The sequence below is a fragment of the Barbus barbus genome (assembly GCF_936440315.1).
Source record: "Barbus barbus genome assembly, chromosome: 6".
Lineage (NCBI taxonomy): Eukaryota > Metazoa > Chordata > Actinopteri > Cypriniformes > Cyprinidae > Barbus > Barbus barbus.
Genome location: NC_136734.1, coordinates 12,646,183 through 12,666,750, shown reverse-complemented (window position 1 = coordinate 12,666,750; position 20,568 = coordinate 12,646,183). Strand labels below are relative to the sequence as shown.

The 20,568-nt window shown below is 40.5% G+C and overlaps 1 protein-coding gene and 1 long non-coding RNA gene across 3 annotated transcripts in view; both read right to left on the bottom strand.

Annotated features, from left to right (window-relative positions):
* The window catches only part of LOC306870868, a 1,223,475-nt gene that overhangs the window by 891,462 nt on the left and 311,445 nt on the right, over positions 1-20,568 (bottom strand). The window lies entirely within an intron of this gene.
* Positions 116-20,568, bottom strand: part of LOC306871486 (atrial natriuretic peptide receptor 2-like) — a 51,322-nt gene continuing 30,869 nt past the window's right edge. Inside the window, exons 14-22 of the mRNA XM_079419457.1 lie at positions 20,325-20,480; positions 20,076-20,244; positions 9,889-10,035; positions 8,056-8,179; positions 3,087-3,155; positions 2,759-2,933; positions 2,178-2,276; positions 1,365-1,456; positions 116-617 (exon numbers count right to left, since the gene is read on the bottom strand). Of these exons, the coding sequence (XP_079275583.1) occupies positions 555-617; positions 1,365-1,456; positions 2,178-2,276; positions 2,759-2,933; positions 3,087-3,155; positions 8,056-8,179; positions 9,889-10,035; positions 20,076-20,244; positions 20,325-20,480 (1,094 nt within the window). The 3' untranslated portion in view covers positions 116-554. The remainder of the gene's footprint in view (positions 618-1,364; positions 1,457-2,177; positions 2,277-2,758; positions 2,934-3,086; positions 3,156-8,055; positions 8,180-9,888; positions 10,036-20,075; positions 20,245-20,324; positions 20,481-20,568) is intronic.

Sequence of the window (20,568 nt, the reverse complement as noted above, 5' to 3'; positions counted from 1 at the left end):
AGGTATGTTGAGTGAAAAAGAGCCCTTCAGGAAGGATTCATTAATATTCACAATTTTTTAGAACTGTCGAGACTATATTTACAAGAGCTTTTGCAAGCAATAGCAACACAAGAACCTGCTTTTGATTCAGTTTATTGAACAAAATATCTTACAGTGTTTGGATATACATATATACAAATATTACTTTCTGATAAAACTTCAATCTGTTCTCAGTCTTGATAACCATCATTCAATGCACTTGAACGTGTTAAGAAAATTTCAAATACACATCACCAGTCTCCAAAAATCTGAATATAGAAAGCACAAAAAAATAAGAATTTCACCTGGAAAGATGTACTTAACCATCAGCACAAGAAAACATATCTGTAAAAAAAAAAAAACACTATACAGTTTTAGCAGTTTTAAAGCAGGTATGAAATATACCTGAATTGACCTCCCTCAAAAGGTTTTAGAATGTGTTGTTCCATGCAAGAGCAAGAAACCCTTTCAGACACAGAACAAATATATGAAACAGTGGCTCTGATCCTGGTGGCTTCCTGTCATCAACAGTGCTCTCAGATAACATAGACATCTGTCTTCTCTCCCAGAAGCCAATACGTTCTCATTTTGCCTTTACCCTAAAAGAGAGGAACAGCACCGATCAATAGCATACATCAATGAGCACTCAGACAGCTCACTGGAGGAACTAATCAACATCGAGCAATATGCTCTTTCTTAATGAAAAGTCTAAAGAATATAAAGAATCCTGCAAAGATGGACAGTGGACAGTCCTATATGGTGATCTAAGCATTATAAGACTCAGATTGGTATAAAAGGCCATCATCAACACAATAAAGTTCAGATTTCACAGGCCTTAGGTTGCATTGCATGTGGATATTTCATCATTTGAAAATCGGAAAGTGATGGGAACAGATTATTTTGATTTTGCTGGAAAAAAATATTGCCTATTCAAAACATCCTAAAAGATATACAGAATTTCTATTGAAAGCATAATGTGGAGCCAGTCCTCAAGGATTCAAATAGAATCAATCAAAAATCTTCTAAAGAACTGAACAAAATCCTACTGGATGAACTAACATACTGCAGGGTTTTAAATAATTGTCATTTGATATTGTTTAATTGTTTATTGTTTTAAAATCATGAAAGATTGTGCTCTAAAATGATTTTAGTGTGTTATGTTGGAAAAAGAAAATTGCCACTGATTTTTTTAGGAATACTGTACCTTTAAATAAAATTACTCATACAAAATAGCTCACACAAACAAACAAATATAAATTTTAAAATAATTTCTGAAAAATATTTATTCTTTCACATTTTTACATGGTTTATCACTTCAGAAAGCAAGCATAACTGAAACTTCATACCTTCATCTCCACATCTCCTCGCAGCTGGAGATCGAAATAGCCAAACTCATCCAGCACCTCTTTGGTGGCTGATGACATATGTATCCTCAGAGCTGTGGAGGAAATGATCATAAACAGGAAGATAAAAATTATCAGTAAGTTTTTTTTTCTGTACAACATAAAAGGACATATGTTGAAGAATGTAAAAGCTGCTCATTTCCATACAACAAAAACATACAGTGAGTGAATATGTTCAATAATGAGATCTGAAGTGAGATGTGGGAAGGTTTTTTGAACGAATAATAGCTTAAATTGCACCATACAAACTGCTGTATGATTTCAGAAGACTGTATGGATTACTTTTACAGTATGATACCTTTATGTTTTGGCCGAATGTATGCTGTCATTTCATTTCCGAGTGAACTATCCCTTTAAGAGCCACAGCCACTGATCTATAATAGAGATCAGTGGCCACAGCCAATCAATATAAATGCACAGCTGTGAGTGAGATGACACCTTGATAAAAGATGATTCCCCAGTTATAAGAATGACAACATACTACTCTTAATCTGAAATATGCTCCCTAATGTGTGGGCTCCTTATGGCTAAGTGTGCATTAAGCTCCAACAAGTGGTAAACATATTATTACATGTTATAAATCAAACCGGATATCGGGTACTGGTTCCTTGTCATTAATTATTAATAAAGCCCACCTCAGGAAGTGGACTGTAAGTCGATACTTGTGCTAAGTCTCATGAATAACAGCTGTTATTTGCGAATATGTGAAACGCTTATTAAAGTACAAGTATATATATATATATATCTGACAAAAACCTTCCCCTGTAGACTCCATGCGGGATGCCGTGTTGACAGTATCTCCAAATAAACAGTACCGGGGCATCTTAAGACCCACTACACCAGCACAGACAGGGCCTGCTCAACACACACACACACGCAGCAGAGAGGGAGATTAATACACTGCAGGAATCCAGAAACTGCTTATTCACAATCTTAATGCTTCCTGACAAGTTAAAAAAAATCAACAGAACAAAGGCAAAAGGCTGCAATGAGATCACATATACTGTATATGACATAAGCACCTTATATCTCAACTTCATATCTACTTATAAGACATGCATAGACATACTCCAGTGGAATCAGAAACAGAAAATATCAATGCTGTAAATAGCCTTACATACAAATCCTGTTTTTTTATGGCTACTCAGAAACAAAGAGGCAAAGCTGACAGCAACCTCTGAATATTTTCATATGGGTTACTGTACAAATATTCATATGCACATTGTTATACACTTGGCTTTAACTTGCCACGATTTTCTCAAAACTAATAAATAAACACTTTAAAGACTTAAAATAAATGAATATTATTAATGCAATCTGTGAAAGAGTAATAATACCTGTGTGGATTCCTATTCGCAGACGTAGCTGATCGTTAGGTCTATGTCTGATTTTGAAGGTTTTAACCTGTTCCAGCAAAGCCAATGACATGCTGGCTACCTCCCGTGCATGCAGCTTCCCGTTTCTTACAGGAAGACCTGAGACCACCATGTATGCATCACCGATTGTCTCCACCTGCAAAAATTTAAGAAGTTTTTGCACAATTCTTAGCCTTCAAAAAAGCTGATGAACGTTAGATGAAAGATGAAAGTATAATATCTAATTATAAATTAATACAATTATTTATGAAAAAATGCAATGATTGCACTGCTTATTAAAGACACTCACCTTATATACATCAAAATTATCAATAATGGCATCAAAGCACGTGTACAGATCATTCAACAGTGTCACCACCTGAATAGAGAAACAGTGTTTTATACAAAATTACAATTTAACAAAAAACTGTAAAAAAAAACAACAACTAAACATCAAGAATATACAGTTGTGCTCAGAAATGTGCATGCCCCTTGCAGAATATGCAAAATGTTAATCATTTTAATAAAATAAAAGGGATCATGAAAATTTATAAGTTTATAAGAAGGCAACACAATGGATTAAGAGCTGTGTAAAATTTTTAATTGGATGATCAGAGTAAATTGTACTTATTTTGTCTTCTGGGAAACATTTATGTATTCATGTAGCTTCTTAAGTGAAGTACCAAATGAAAAAATATGATCTTTAAACAAAATAAGAAAAATGTACACATCATCATCCTGTTCAAAAGTTTACACTCTTTGGCTCTTAATGCACTGTGTTGCTTTCTTGAGCATCAGTAAATGTTTCCACCTTTTGTAATAGCTGTGTATGAGTCCCTCAATTGCCCTCAGTGTGAAAAGATGGATCTCAAAATCATACAGTGACTGCTGGAAAGGGTTCAAATATGCAGAAGATGCTGGAAAACCAAAGAATGTCCAGGAGCTGGAGGATTTTTCTGAAGAACAGCAGGCAGTTAAACTGCTCAGGACCAACAAGGGACTCATGAACAACTATCACACAGAAAAGCAGTCGTGGATAATCCAGGAAACAACAGAGATGAATAAGATTCAAGGTATGTAAACTTTTGAATGACGTAATTTTTTTATGAATTCAGTTATTATTTCATCTTGAGGAGTATATATAAACATCTGTTTTGTGAAATAGCTTAGGGGGTGGGATCGCATTAGAGATAATGAGTTCGATGGGAAAGACTGAACATCGTGTTGGTTTCAGATTACGTATTTGTATTTAAATGTATTTATGTATTTGTGTTTAAACCAATAAACTATAATGAAAAGAAAGCTCAGAAAAGTTGCATGCTCCTTTAAATTATGAGATATTCAAGGCAATACACTTGACAATAACCCCACTAACCCACTATTGGGGACACTTGATTTCTAGCGATTATCGTCAATTTGATTTCACAGATAATATTTCAACTAAACTGAGCTAGACAATGACATCACTGAATTCAATAATGAAATGCCTTTAACTGAAAATTGAGTGTTTAATCTTATTATTATACATTACTGACACTCTATCCTCCAATTTGATACTGTTAAGTGCTTTGACACAATCTGTATTGTTAAAAGCGCTATATAAATAAAGGTGACTTGACCTGACAGAATGTTATTTTTGGATAAGACTTCAAGCTTTCTATAGATATAACTCCCGTGTCTGTGTTGAGAATTCGCTGAGTTAGTTCATTTTAGTGACGTGTTTCAAAAAGCAGTTTGCGGAGACAGAGAAGACAAAGAGCGCACCCAGTTTGTTTTCTTTTTTTTTCCAAAACCACAAAGTTTTGTTGTAATCACGAGTGTACCCACAAAAAATAGACACTTAACAGTTTCGATTGATGTATAACACTTATTTGTGTGACCAAAATCACCAAAATCAATTATTTGCCAACCCCAGAGGGTTAAGGAGAGTACTAAATAAAAATAAAATGCAATTTTCACGATCCCTCTTATTTAGTTAAACTTAGTAACATATTTGCATATTCTGCAAGGGGTATGTAATCTTATGAGCACAACTGTATATATATATATATGTGCATCTTTATTTCCACCATTTGCTTTTATTACAGCTGTCAACTTCTTAGAATAGTTCCAAAGAACTTATGAATAGTACAGGGGAATATTGTGCCATCTGCCAATTGCTTCAAAGGCGACCTTATGTATTTGTGTTTAAACCAATAAACTATAATGAAAAGAAAGCTCAGAAAAGTTGCATGCTCCTTTAAATTATGAGATATTCAAGGCAATACACTTGACAATAACCCCACTAACCCACTATCTATAATTAAAATCCAAGTACTATGAAGGTGTCGGAGGATTGGAGGAATAGAGGATTTTTTTTAAATCAGCTATAATACAAAATATGTTCAATATTCAATATATTTATGTGAATATTCAGATGAGACTTCCTCTTATTCCAGAAGTGTTTTTTCTTTTTCCCCACCTTTTTTAGGTATGATGAGAACCTGGCAGAAATAGTTCTACATCTGTGAATTAGTTCAAACAGAATGTATGATAAAATGTATAATAAAAGTCTATTGTGTCTTCAGCTCTGCCATGTCTCATGTAGGTTAAGCTAGAAATGACTGCTGTGATGTGTTTCTGCTTGAACTCCCAATGGTTCCCTCAAATTAAAATACTTTCTCCCCCCATCCCATCCCTGGATGTACGCCCAGAAAGAGGCCTTACAGAGACATATCTGCATACATAGATCAGAAAATATGATACATTAACCATGGAGGCATTATGAAACTTCCTTATGAAGCTGTCATGCTATAAGCCTAATCACTGAAACATTGCTGGATTTTATATTTATATATTTGAACAGCTGTTGAACTGCATTGTGCTCCAATCACCATGATGGTTCAGTTTAGTTTTGTGCATTTGGTAGTAATTTTCCAAACTCAGTTGATCTGTGAGTTCAGATGAGAAGTCTAAAAAAATCTGTAAAAATAGCCTCAAAGGTCTCATAATTTAAAAGAGCACACAACTTTTTCAACAGTAAAAAGGGAATGTTTTAGGCCTTAATCTAATCTCTCACACTGATTCCAGAATCCATGTTTTAGGCAAAATTAAGCAGATTTATTATATAGGAAATTAAGGTTACAATTGCCTTTACATTTGCATTTAAATTAAAATCTCCTCTTTGCTAAACATTATGGATGTCTGGCACAAAATGTATTAATATACGATCATCAAGTAAGAATATATGACCATCTTGGGGCAAAACTTCAAAAGGTGATCATCATGTCAAAATACATGGGAATGAGGGGAAAGAAATGCATTTTCTGTGGCTCAGACCAATCAAGAATGCTGCAGTCTATATCTCTGACATTATGAAGTTTAGATATGTTGCTTGCAAAAGAAATGATGCATAGTGCTTAAATAATCATAAAATATTGTAGGATAGTTGCATACTAAATATGGTTATGTTCACTCCAACCACAGATAAACAGATCAGACAAAATATTAAATATGTGCACTGATCATTAATTTAATTGTATTTGCTGAGTAAACATTCCAGGTGAAAAATACAAGATCATGGTAGTGTACTACATCTTCCACAATCTATTCATAACCAAGGTTTATGGTAGAGAAATGAACATTCAATTCACAGGCAACAGCTCTGGTGGACATTCCTGCAGTCAGCATGCCAATTGCACGCTCCCTCAAAATTTGCGACATCTGTGGCATTGTGCTCTGTGGTAAAACTGCACATTTTAGAGTGACCTTTTATTGTGGCCAGCCTAAGGCACACCTGTGCAATAATCATGCTGTCTAATCAGCATCTTGATATGCCACACCTGTGAGGTGGATGGATTATCTTGGCAAAGAAGAAGTGCTCACTAACACAGATTTAGACAGATTTGTGAACAATATTTGAGAAAAATACGGCTTTTGTGTACATAGAAAAAGTCTTAGATCTTTGAGTTCAGCTCATGAAAAATGCGGGCAAAAACAAAAGTGCTGCGTTTATAATATATATATATATATATATATATATATATATATATATATATACAGTATCTCACAGAAGTGAGTACACCCCTCACATTTTTGTAAATATTTTATTATATCTTTTCATGTGACAACACTGAAGAAATGTTGAGACCTTTCACACCTGAGACCTTGTAACACTAACAAGTCACATGACACCGGGGAGAGAAAATGGCTAATTGGGCCCAATTTGGACATTTTCAATTAGGGGTGTACTCACTTTTGTGGCGGTTTAGACATTAATGGCTGTGTGTTGAGTTATTTTGAGGGGACAGCAAATTTACACTGTTATACAAGCTGTACACTCACTACTTTACATTGTAGCGAAGTGTCATTTCTTCAGTGTTGTCACATGAAGTTATAATAAAATATTTACAAAAATGTGAGGGGTGTACTCACTTCTGTGAGATACTGTGTATATATATATATATATATATAGTTTAAAGTTTAAAATAAATCTTAATACAATATATTGTATTACATTTTACATTTTACTCAGTGCTTTTTTTACATTTAAATGAAATATTATGCCATAATTTCCAGAATAAATCATAATTTTTTTTAATCATCTGAAACTAGCAGGAACTTAAATTTCAAACTAGCTTATATAATGCATTTAACATCAATCACACAAAACATGGACAAAGCACAAATTTATTTGTATAGCACATTTTACACTCTACAATAGTTTCAGTTTCACTTTTTTTAAAAAATGTTTAGGTTTGCTGTTTATAATAAATGTGTTTATAATGAATGCCACAATAATATATATTTGTTTAATTTTTGTTTGAGTGAAGGGAAATAAAATAAAAATGTTTATAATATAATATAATATAATATAAAGATGGTAAAAACTTTAAAAAATGGCACATAGAAACATAGAAATCACTATTTCAACAAAAAACCCATCAAATGTGAAATATCACATGGGAATTCTGGGAATCTGAATTCTTTTTCACTTCCAAAAATCATACATTTAACAGTATATTACTTAAATGTACATCAAATGTAAGGTCGGATCTATTAGTTATTCACCATATATTGTACAGAAACTTACTATAACCAATTAACAGATTTTTACTGTAGTTTTTTACTGTCTTTTACCATTAAAATCACAATCATTTTTACAGTGTGTAATATAATATAATATATCATTTTTTATTAGTTTAGAATTGAAGTCTACATTGAACATCAAGTATTCAAATCTAATTTAAACCTAGAAATAATAAGAAAATGTTAGGATAATTAAAAATTAATATGCAGACCTGTAATGGTGTACTCTCAGCAGACATTGATGTGAAGCCCACTATGTCACTGAAATAGATGGTGACACTGTCAAAGGCTTCGGCCTGTACAGTCTCCCCACGCTTGAGCTGCTCCGCCACTGAACTGTGAGAAGAATTAGGTTATGATGTGAACCATGAAATTGTTTTCCATACACAAGTCCAAACACAATAGCGGACATGCAGCGGCAAACTGTCAGTTATTTTAACAGTTCATAGATGAAAACAGAAAATTATTTAATTTAATAAATCCTTATCTAAACACTAAACAAAGGTATAAACTAATTTTATTACAGCATATTGAAATATGGGAGCTTTGTACAGCAGCTTTTTCTTTATAAAACCCAAGATCACTTTTGAGATCAATTAGTAAGATAATTCATGTACAGTGGTGTAAAAAGTGTTGGCCCCCTTCCTGATTTTTTATTTTTTGTATGTTTGTCACACTTTAATGTTTCAGATCATCAAACAAATTTAAATATTAATCAAAGATAACACAAGTAAACACAACATGCAGTTTTTGAATGAAGTTTTTTATTATGAAGGGAAACAAAATCCAAACCCACATGGCCCTGTGTGAAAAAGTGCTTGCCCACTAAACCTAATAACTGGTTGGGCCACCCTTAGCTGCAACAACTGCAATCAAGCGTTTGCGATAACTTGCAATGAGTCTTTTACAGCGCTGTGGAGGAATTTTGGCCCACTCTTCTTGGCAGAATTGTTGTAATTCAGCCACATTGGAGGGTTTTCGAGCATGAACCGCCTTTTTAAGGTCATGCCACATTACCTCAATAGGATTCAGGTCAGGACTTTTGTGACCTCTTGGATGAGTCGTCGCTGCGCTCTTGGGGTAATTTCGGTCGGCCGGCCAAACAATACAGGCCTGGGTGTGGCTAGAGAAACTGAACTCAGGTTTGATAAACCACAGTTATGTTTTAACGGGGGGGGGTTTGTTGTTTTCACACAGGGCCATGTGGGTTTGGATTTTGTTTTCCCTTCATAAAAACAAACCTTCATTTAAAAACTGCATGTTGTCTTTACTTGTGTTATCTTTGATTAATATTTAAATTTGTTTGATGATCTGAAACATTAAAGTGTGACAAACATGCAAAAAAATTAAAAAATCAGGAAGGGGGCCAACACTTTTTCACACCACTGTAATTAAAGAATGAATGAGCTTGGTTAATTCTTAGCTATTCCCTTAGAGAGTTTAGTACTCTATAATTAGTCAGCTTGTCTGCTTCGTCTTAACCCAATCTTAACAGTTCTCACCACATACATAATTGTCTGAAAAACAGACTTTACTCAAAGAACAGTAAGCCAGTATAGATTAAAAATATGGTAGAAGTTGCGTCATATGCAAGTTATCTGGGGAAGTCGTGGCCTAATGGTTAGAGAGTTGGACTTGTAATCCGAAGGTTGCGGGTTCGAGTCTCCGGCCGGCAGGGATTGTAGGTGGGGGGAGTGAATGTCCAGCGCTCTCTCCACCCTCAATACCACGACTGAGGTGCCCTTGAGCAAGGCACCGAACCCTCAACTGCTCCCCGGGCGCTGCAGCATAAAATGGCTGCCCACTGCTCCGGGTGTGTGTTCACGGTGTGTGTGTGTTCACTGCTGTGTGTGTGCACGTTGGATGGGTTAAATGCAGAGCACGAATTCCGAGTATGGGTCACCATACTTGGCTGAATGTCACTTCACTTACTCACTCACTTATCTAATAATAAGAGAACTCTTGAACTAACAGCTATCTCTTCCTCAATCTGCAATTAAAAGTTTGGAAACTGCATAGTAAATATTACACAACACATTTCTTACTGTGGAAGGATTTGGTAAAGAAGATTTTCAGCTTTCCGTTTCTCCTCGAGGTAGGCCTGTGTTCGCTCCTCTACCAGGTTCTCCAGGTTATTGGCATATTGTTCCATTCTGGACAGCAAGTTATTGAGAATACTGGTGCTGCCTTCTCTGTTGAGAAAAAAAAAAAAAAACATTAGTCACCTGCTTCCACACATGATGTGTAATTACAGCAGATATATATGATTATAATTACAGCAGACAGATTACAGTAGAAGATTACATTTATGTGAAATCACTGGTAACCCATTAATAATTTAACAAGATGAACTGCAGATATTGCAGCATATGACTGGATATGAAAAAGCATGAGAATTGTTCTGAACACAGAAAACAGGAACATGTACTCAGTTCTGCACTTAAGAGCTTTAATGCAGTGTAATTCATAAGGAGTATAGCATAGTTGCATCTTATGAGGCGGTAAAATGCAGCACTTACGATGAAGTGTGGTCGATTCTGGTTGAATCATGTGCTGCTAGTGTGTGGTTTGGTGAATCATATTGTTCTATTTAGAGGTCAGTGCTCACTCCTACATGAAGCACACTGATACAGACCTGCAGGGCTGCATTCAAGATTCAAGATTTTTATTTGTCACATACACAATTATACAGGGTATAACCAGCAGTGAAATGTAGGGCCAGCAGTGAAATGTAGGGAATTCATCTAATGAGCCACACTTCTGAGTAATTAATTTTTGAAGTTTAACCTTAGGCTATTGAAAATGGGGAAGAAATTGATATATTAATAAATAAATTAATATTAATTTAATATATAAATACACTAAATTATATTAATACATTTAATCACAGTAACAATAACATGCAATAATATATTGCTCATACTTAGGAGAAGGTTTCCCCTTTAGGGAACTCTCACTGCATCAGAAATGCCTTGGGAATGCCTTTGCATTGCCAGTCCAATGGAATGGCAATACATCATGGGCAGGGTGATGTAGAGACCAGGAAGCTAAGAAGCGCATCAGGTGTAAACAGTAGAAAAGAAGAAAGCTGGCAAGCAGCGCTTTACTTTGTGTGCTCCTCCCTGCCCCACTGGCAGGGATACGCATGATTTATGCATTGTTAGTCTCAGAGCAGGCTTGCGGCAGAGTGGTGGCTGCAGTCATGGGGGTCGCAAATGGATATGGTGGATGGGTTGGAGATGGGCTTCCCTTTCTTTGCCCTCACCCACCAGAATTAGTGTTCTCTCTCTCAGGGATCAGAAGCCTGCTCTATGGTTTCTTCCCACCATAGGGAGGGCTTGATGCTTCACCTGTCTTCCTCTGAGGAAGTCGATGTGGTGGGAATTGACAGGATGAGACTGAAGACTCGCTACCCTAGTATATCCAGTATTAGAAGGTGCTGGAGGTAGTGGCTGTACGGTGGCCAAGCTTAAGATCGACTGGCCCACCAAAAAGCAGGACGATCATCCCAAGAGTAAGTTGGAAGAATGCTTCCTGCAAATTATTCTAATATAGTGGGGCTGAGGAATCAGGACTGTGGGGCAATGCCTCGGGTAGAGGAGACGCTTGCAGGCTATCTGTCCCTTGAGTCGGTCTCCTCAAGAACTTAATGGCTAGGTTGTTTCTGCCAATTGATTGGCCAGCTTCGAGAGAATAGTTTGCTGTGATAGCTGCCACATAAAATTTGAGTGTGGAAGGGGCGTGCATATTGTCCAGCAACTCTTGCAAAAAAATCAGCATGTGGGACACGTCACAAGAACCCAGATCCAGGCTTCATGCTGAACACCAGTCATGGAAGACTGACCATTTAAGGGCGTAAATCTCGTAGAAGGTGCTCTAGCCTCTAAAATGGTGTTGTTAACTCCCACCAGACATGAAGAATCCACAGCTCAGGCCAGGGGTGCCAAATCATACCCATTGTGTCTGAGAGAAGGTCCTTCCTCTGATTGAAACAGGCAAGAAGTTGTCCAGGGGGCCACAGCTCTGATACAGCGATGGGTTACCCTGATGTAAAACCGGCCCATGCGCCAGGCGTGGGATGGGACACAGGCTTTGATCACAGAGGAGGATGTGAAAGTAAGCTTCTTTCAAATCCACTTGTCAGAAACCAGTCCTCAGTACATATTTGTGCAAGAATCTGTTTCAGAGTAACATCTTGATTGGGCATCTCATAAGTGAGCGATGCCTGAGATGCCTGCCAGATGCCTGAGAATGTGTTTTTGCATGCCATCTTTTTAGGGGACAAGGAAGCAGCGAGAACATGAGCTTCGTTGTGTCACACCGAAGTCTGAGTAATACCTCTGAATCACTAACTAATTAGAACCCAGCTTGAAACATGTGGGATGGCTTCCCAGCCCGGAGCCGGATGGCAAGTGGTTCTATGTTTATGAATGTTGTTTGCCGCAAGGGGGCGGGGAACTGAATTTCATGGTAATGAGATGGGTCCACCATCACAGCCATAGTTTTCTTGGGCTTGCGCTGAATGAAAAGGATGTGTCTAGCCTAAATAAAACCTCAATCACTCAGTGTTGAACGGAAGGATGGAGAGGGTCAGCTTTTTTCGAGGGAGTTCCAGCCTCAGCAAAATCCTTTCCTTTTCCTCTCAAAAGTGCTTCACTAGACTCAATAATCTCGCAGTGAGAGCAGCCTCAGCATGTGAAGCACGCAGGACTTTTGGCGGCGTAAGATCACTTAAGCCTGATTGCTCAACCCGTGATTTCTCCCTTTCTTCCTCCGAACCAGCTGGGAATGGAGAAACTTGAGTCCCTGAGGGGTAGGGTCACCTTCATTGAAGAAGGCGATCTGCAAGCGAAGCAGGGACAGACTCATGCTTTCACAGTAAAAGCAGCCTATCTGAGCAACCACAGCCTCAGCGGCACACACACAAATATGAAGCTGTCAGCGATACATAAGCACTGGTGACAGCATTCTACTCCGAGCAGCCAAGAAGGATTGAACCGCTCAATGTAACGAGGGGCATTGATCCTTACATGTAAAACACACCGGTAAATCAAAGTGCTGAGGGAGAGTGAGCACGCGGGACCTGTGCCAGCAAGAGAGAGGAGAATGGGAGAGTGGGCCTACCTTCATTGAAGAAGGCGATTCACAGGCAGAGAAGAGAGAGACTCGTGCTCTCAGTGAGCGCATAGCCTCTGCATGCGTGTCGCCCAGACAGACGACTTCCCTGCACAAGCCACACTCGCAGTGTGACATTTGCAATGCTAGGAAATTTGCTCAGAAACATGTTCTTTTACTGCGCCAGATACCCGCAGGGGAAGGCTACTGGCTTCTTCCTCAGACGGGGCTCTTTCTATTGCTGAGCTTCTTCCTTTTTCTTCTTCGGCTTCTTGATAGCAGAGCCAGCGAAGAGATGATCTTGTTGCTGAAGGAGAAAATTCTGAGGAAATGGTGCTCGGAGACAACTTATATAGAGGTTGGCTCCAGTCTTTCTGGCGGGCTAGAGCACCATTGGTTTGTGCAGCTACATAAACCTGAACAAATCAGTCTTCACTAACAGAGTAAACAGGAGTTTACCCATATGCGTTCTACGCAATGGGAGAGACCATTTGAAAGAGAAGTACATTTTTAAGTCACTGGAATAAGGCCATAAAACATACAGAACATTTGTGCCATGAACATTTAGTGATTCACACCTGAGAGACAAGGGGCCCTCCCCTAATGAGCCATCAGTGTGACTGTGACTGTGAGGCAGGTAAGAAAGAATGTGAGGAGATTCCAATAATGGGGGATTTGATTATTTGCATTTATTTACAACACATTATAATCAAAATATACACAGTGAAGGTCAAAGACACATTACTGAGCACTCTGATCTAAACAGAACAGACTTGAACAGTCACACACCTTTGTGCCATTGCTGACAACAGATTCTGTTCATGATGAAGCAAGTAAATACCTGATATTTATAAATACCTCATAAATACCTGAAGTATTTGTTGCTGCTTTACATGCATTCAAGAAAAAAAACATCATCAGTAGTCATGGAGTTTATTTTACCATATTGATGTAGAATATCAGCCCAATGTAGTTGAACAGCTTCTGATGTGTATACAGCACTCTCAGAGAAAAACAGGGAAGTCTACAAAGTATGTGGTCACCAAAAAAAAAACCCAAAAACAGCTGTTAGCATGACATCAGGAGCAACTATATTATTACATTAGCAATCACTAATGTTGCCCACTCATAGCTAAAAAAACAACACAAACATGCATTGTATGTATTGTGGCGGGAGGAGCAAATGACAGACACAGTGGGTGTGGCGTCAGGCCTCGGAGAGGTTTTTATTAAACAATAATAGTCAAAATAGTGTCCAAAAAGGGGGAAAAGTGTCCAAAATAAACAGGGGATCTGGTGTCCTTGTCGTGCTGCGGGGTACGTGAAGGAGGGCAGTGTTCAGAAAGGAAGGGTCCAGGGAAGGGGCGGAGTCCGGTGGACGCACGCGCTCCCCTCTCGGGACCGGGAGCAAGTGGCGGCGGCTTCTCTCGAGCGGCTTCATCCTACTCCTTGGCCCCCGGTGCTTCTGGGGGATTAGACGGCCCGGCATCCTGGCCCGTCAGCCGTCACAGGTGCGGCAGTCTTCCTACTCGACGCGCCCTTCCTGGACCCACGAGGACACCAGCATGTATGCACGGGGTCTCCCGAGGAGAGGCGCGCTCTGCATTTAAACGGCGGCGGTGATGAGGCTCTATTCACATCAGGTGCGCCTCATCACACGCCGCCAGCCCTGGCTGTTTCAGTGCCCCTCCTCTCTCACACACCCACTCCCGTCGGGAGCCTGGTGAAGGGTGGCGAATACGGGACGGGGTGGTGATGATGATAAGGGGGGAGGCAGCCGACTCGTCACAGTATTATATAATACAAAAACATTTTGGGGAAAAACATCTGGGAAAATAAAATAATTGTTAAGCATGTGCGGTGGAACCATCGTCAGCTTTCTGTCATTCAGCAGGAGCTCTGTCTGTGTGTCTTTGTTGTGAACGATATTGTCTGTAGTTTTCTAAAAGAGAAGTGTTTAATGTAGGTTTTTTGATCAGTGGGGTTACCCGAGCCTGCTTGAATGCTGTGGGGAAGATGCCTGTGAGGAGAGATGTGTTGATAATGTGTGAGTGCCGGTAAGAGTGTGGGAGAGATTGTTTGGAGAAGGTGTGAGGGGATTGGGTCGAGAGGACATGTTGTAGGATGGCTGGAGAGGAGAAGTTTGGATACTTCTGCCTCGGTGAGGGGACAGAAGGAGAAGATGGGAGTTAGAGCAGTGGATGTGGTTGATTGGAGGTCCTGTGGAGTTGAGAACTGGTTACTGAACCAGTATAACACGGTGCCTGTCTCTCCTCAGTGCCCTCAGGAGATCGGTCTGCCAACCCTGCCAGATTTCCAGGGCGCAGCGGTCTGCAGCGAGCACTTCTCTCAGTTTCTTCCACCCAGAAACGTAGCGGAGCTGAGAGGCTTGCCACTCCTTCAGGGGTCTTAGAGCAGCTGGTTCAGCCATCTCCTGCCGGTCCTCCACTTCAAGGCACCGAGCTAGCAGCTCTAAGTACACCAAAGGCAAGTCTCGAGAGACTGGTTCCCTTAGTAGACTATTTGGCAGCGTGGAAACTACTGCCAAATGTGTCTCAGTGGGTCCTGCGTACTGTGGAGAGAGGTTATTGCATTCAGTTCGGCACTCTGTCGCCGCCCTTCAACGGGGTTACTGCCACGCTGGTGGGCCCTAAGCAGGCTCTGGTTATGAAACCTGCTCCGCATGATCAAGGTCACACGGCGATGCCTACGTGCCTTAGACATGTGGAGAAGACCTTGGTTTTTGTCTCAGGGCCCGGTGCTGGGAGCTCCTTGTCGCCACGTAATGCTAGTGACGTAATGCTGGGAGCGGCCGCTCGGCCTGCGGTCTGTGGAGCAGTCGCCATCTCTCATGGCACATCAACTGCCTGGAGATGCTGGCCATGTTTCGAGCACTGAAACACTTCCTCCCAGACCTAAGAGATCGGCATGTGTTGGTGCACACCGACAACACAGCGGCGGTCTCTTATATCAACCACCAGGGAGGTCTGCGTTCGCGCCCCTTGTAGAAGCTGGTACACCAGATCCTTGTGTGGTCCCAGGACAAAGTCCTCTTCCTGAGAGCAGTGTACATTCCTGGGCATCTCAATGTGGGAGCAGACATCCTGTTTATGCAAGAGCCAAGGACGGAGGAATGGATGCTTCACCCTGAGGTGGTGAAGCAGATATGGATAATGTTTGCCTAGGCTCAGATGGACCTCTTTGCGACTCGGGAGACATTGCAATGTCCCCTCTGGTACTCTCTGTCTCCTCCAGCTCCACTGGGGCTGGATGCTATGGTACAGACTTGGCAGAGGCTTCGTCTGTACGCCATTCTGGAGAGAATGCACTGGGACGGGGTCCGTCTGCTACTAGTAACCCCGTTCTGGCCAGGTCGAGTATGATTCTCAGACCTGATTTCTCTCCTCGACGGCTTTCCATGGGAGATTCCCGTCAGGAGGGAACTCCTCTCACGGGTGGGAAGCACCATCTTTGTGGAAGCTGTGGGTGTAAACTCGAACTCATAGCTTCCGGTCTCTCAACCGAGGTTGTTGAGACCATCCTCCAGTCCAGAGTTTGCTCAACGAGGAACTGTACACCCTGAAGTGGAGAATCTTCACTTCATGGTGGGGAGACCGCCAGCTTGACCCAGTCAACTGCCCGGTACAGTGCTGGAGTTCTTGCAGGCCCGTTTCTCCGCAGGGTTAACCCACTCCACCCTGAAGGTCTACGTGGCGGCTATAGCGGCTTACCACACCCCTCTTGGTGGCCAGTCAGTGGGTAGACAACCCCTAGTCACACATTTCCTCCCCGGTGCGCTGAGGCTGAGGCCTCCAGTACGGTCTCGTGTCCCTCCATGGGACCTGGCTGTGGTGCTAGATTCTCTCTGTAGGCCTCTCTTCGAGCCTATTGAGGAGATATCTGATTGCCATCTCACTATCAAGACTGCCTTCCTTCTGGCAATATGTTCATCTTAAGAGAGTTGGGGATCTGCAAGCCCTCTCAGTGGCCCCTTCCTATCTCAACTTTGCACCCTGTCTGGCCAAAGCTTTTCTGTACCCTTGAGCGGGGTATGTCCCTAAGGTCCTCTCCTCTACACCACGGCCTGTCGTACTCCAGGCCTTCTGTTTTGCTCCCTTCAGGGAGCCCGACCAGCAGAAGCTTAATTGTATGTGCACTGGACACATATGTCCACAGAGCTGCCCTGTGGAGAACTGTTAGTATGCTATGGTCCCCCTAAGAGAGGTTTTCATGCTACAAAACAGACCCTCAGTCGGTGGATTGTTGATGCCGAGTCCTCTTATCTCCCCTCGCCTCTGGGGGTCAAGAAGTGTGGTGGCCTTCAAGGCCTTTTTGGCAGGTGTTTCGATGCAGGACATCTGCAGTGTTGCGGGATGGTCTACGCCCTTGACATTTGTCAACTTCTATGGCCTAGATATGCGAGCCACTCCTGGCTCTTCTTTTCTCTCACCCTAGCTGAGCTCCATCCACACTAGGCAGGGATTTGAAAGTCTGGCAGCGTGGGCACCTCGTTCCCATAGCGTTTTGATGCAGCTCGAGTTCCTGAAGGGGAATGTCTCAAGTTACGCATGTAACCATTGTTCCCTGAAGGGAACGAGACGTTGCATCTCAGGGCCATACTTCCAACATTTCTGCGAGCACTTGCTTCATTCCTAGAAGCTGACGCCGGTTCCACCGCACATGCTTTTAAGCTTCGCTACATCACCCCGCCTGAAGATGTTCCCATGGCGTTACGATGCAGCGTATCATTCCCTTTGGGGAACCATGGTTACATGCGTAACCTGAGACGATTATTTTTATATCATATTGTTTTATATTTTATAGAACATTAAAAAAACATCCTGATGTCGTGAGACATTTAGATGCAATGAAATGACATATTTCAAAATGTTTCACTTGATTTCATACATGTAGTCATGAATTTACAAAGAAGTTTAGGAAAAGTCTAACTAGTAAAATGTTACGTCACAATAACAACTAACGCAAATAATAAAAAATGCCTTACTCATCATTAATTATTTTCTCCATTGGCTCAAGCCGCGCTTCGCATCGCGTTCTTCTTCTGAGTTAAATTCTGGCTAATTCTTCTCAGTGCATCTTCTTCCAAAAATGAAAAGTATCCTAGATGAACTTGATGAATATTTCTGCTTTGTTTATGGAGGTGATATTGGCGTTTACATATTTGCATGTCTCACGTGGATGATTATCGTAAGAATAGCACGTGCGCGTGGGCATGATCACATTACAGATAATGAGCTCAGATGGGGAAAACTGTGCCTCGCATTGGTTTCATATAGATTACGTTATCTGAGAATATTTGTTTTCAACATGACTTGCATCCGCATTAAAAGTAGACATATCAAGCTTTCTATACATATATTTATCATGTCAGTGAGGCAAGTATTCACTGAGATTTAAGTGTCTGTGAAGAAAGTTTACAGAGACCGAGACGGCAGAGAGTGCACCCTGTTTGTTTTCTTTATTTCACAAAAGCACATTGTTTTGTTGTTATTATAACTATACACAAATAAAAGTAGACCATTTACAGTTTCAAACAATGCCTTACAGTTTTATAGACCCTACTTCATCGTATCCAAGAAAGGTGGGGGACCAATCTTGGCCATGAGGGTGCTGAACCAGGCCCTTCACAAGCTCCCGTTCAGAATGATGACCCTCAAGCACAAGTGCGGCGCATAGTGTCAACTTCGACACTTCGAACGAAATATTTTACAGCCATCTATGCAGTACCTCCTTTGTTTTAAAGGGATAGTTCACCCAAAAATTAAAATTAAATAATAAATTACACATCCTCACGTCGTTCCAAACCCGCAAGACCTTCGTTCATCTTTTGAACACAAATTAAGATATTTTTGATGAAATCCGAAAGCTCTCTGACCCTCCATAGACAGCAAGAGTAGTATTATGACCAACGTCCAGAAAGATAGTAAAGAAAGCTAAAATAACAACTTTTTTCAACAATTCTTCTCTTCCACATCATCCTAGGGTGCCATTTTGGAGAGTATATGATGCATGCACATCCTTTTCCTGCACGTAAACAACGTATACACGTGATGCTGCTGTTGCGGAACAAGCATGCGCTGCGCTTTGTTTCCATTTAAAGCAGAAGACGTGCATGTCGTAATACTCTCCAAAATGGCACCCTAGGGTGACGCGGAGGAGAAGAATTGTAAAATAAAGTTATTTTAGTTTTCTTTGCACAAAAAAAGTATTCTCGTAACTTTATAAAATTACAGTTGAACCACTGATGTCACATGGACCATTTTAACGATGTTCTCACTTGATTGTGATAGTACCCTTGCTGTCTATGGAGGGTCAGAGAGCTCTCAGATTTCATCAAAAATATCTTAATTTGTGTTCCAAAGATGAACAAAGGTCTTATGGGTTTAGAATGACATGACAGTGAGTAAATAATGATATAATTTTCATTTTTGGGCGAACTATCCTTTCAATAAAAGTCTAGTTTCAATTAGATCCTCTCATCCTCGTTTCCCTGACCCACCATGACAGCATTGGAACGGGACTGAGTTTAGATGTAATTTATAGCAGTTCTCCTGCAGATGACTGCACAAGTCTGTCTCCTTGCAATGCACTATAATTATTTATGATTACTCCAAAGCACTTGATCGACTACGATTTTCAGGTACTCCTCAAGTTAATATGCTTTTGCAAAGCAGCCTATAATTTTAGTAATTTTAATAAAGTTGGCCCGTACAATCCTTTCTGTGATCTATTTATGGCTTACCATGCTTTTGGGAAACACTGCCCTGGTTTATACTTAGATATCTGATATTTAAACTTGTCCAATCACTAATATGTATAAAATGTCAACAAGGTGCATTTATATAATGGAGACTGGGCTTTAAGGTCCTCCTTTACATGAAATATACCAGGCTTTTTAGTGGAACTTTGTCAATGTCTGTCAAGTGCCCCTTTGGGGAATTAACCATAAAATCTTCACTCGCATCAATAAAGGCTGTTTATCAAAGAGCTGTCAGCTCTAGGACAGATGCTGCATTCTGTTCAAAGATACAATGCTGCTTCTACCTCATGTAAATATTACAAATCTAAGTAACGTGTGGCAGTGTGCAGTGCTTACTTGTTAAATTTTGCAATAAAGATCTTGATGTGGCTGAAGTCAGGTCGTTCGGCAGGGTCTTCAGCCCAACAGCCTTCCATTAAGATGGTCAGCTCCTCACAGTGCCGGCTGTTATCTGTGGTAGGTCTGAAGTACGGCTTCTGGCCATTCCGCACCTTCTGGATTATCTCTGTAACAAAACCAAGCCAAACCCTTGTCAGTCATGTGCAACAAATCATTTTAAATGTACTTGATCTTTGGGGCTTTTACCTTTGGGACTGAGATCCATGCCTTCAACATAAAATGGGCCGTTCCTTAGTGCTATCTCCTGTAGTATGATCCCAAAACTGTACACATCTCCTTTCTGGGTTCCTTGGCGCGGATGCCTATCATATATCAGCAACTCTGGAGCCGTCCATAGCTTTTCTGAAAAATCCATTTGGTAAGCAGTCACTAAGTCTGGTCACATTAGTGATTTTATCATCACTGCATGGGCAAAAGTCAACTGATGCAT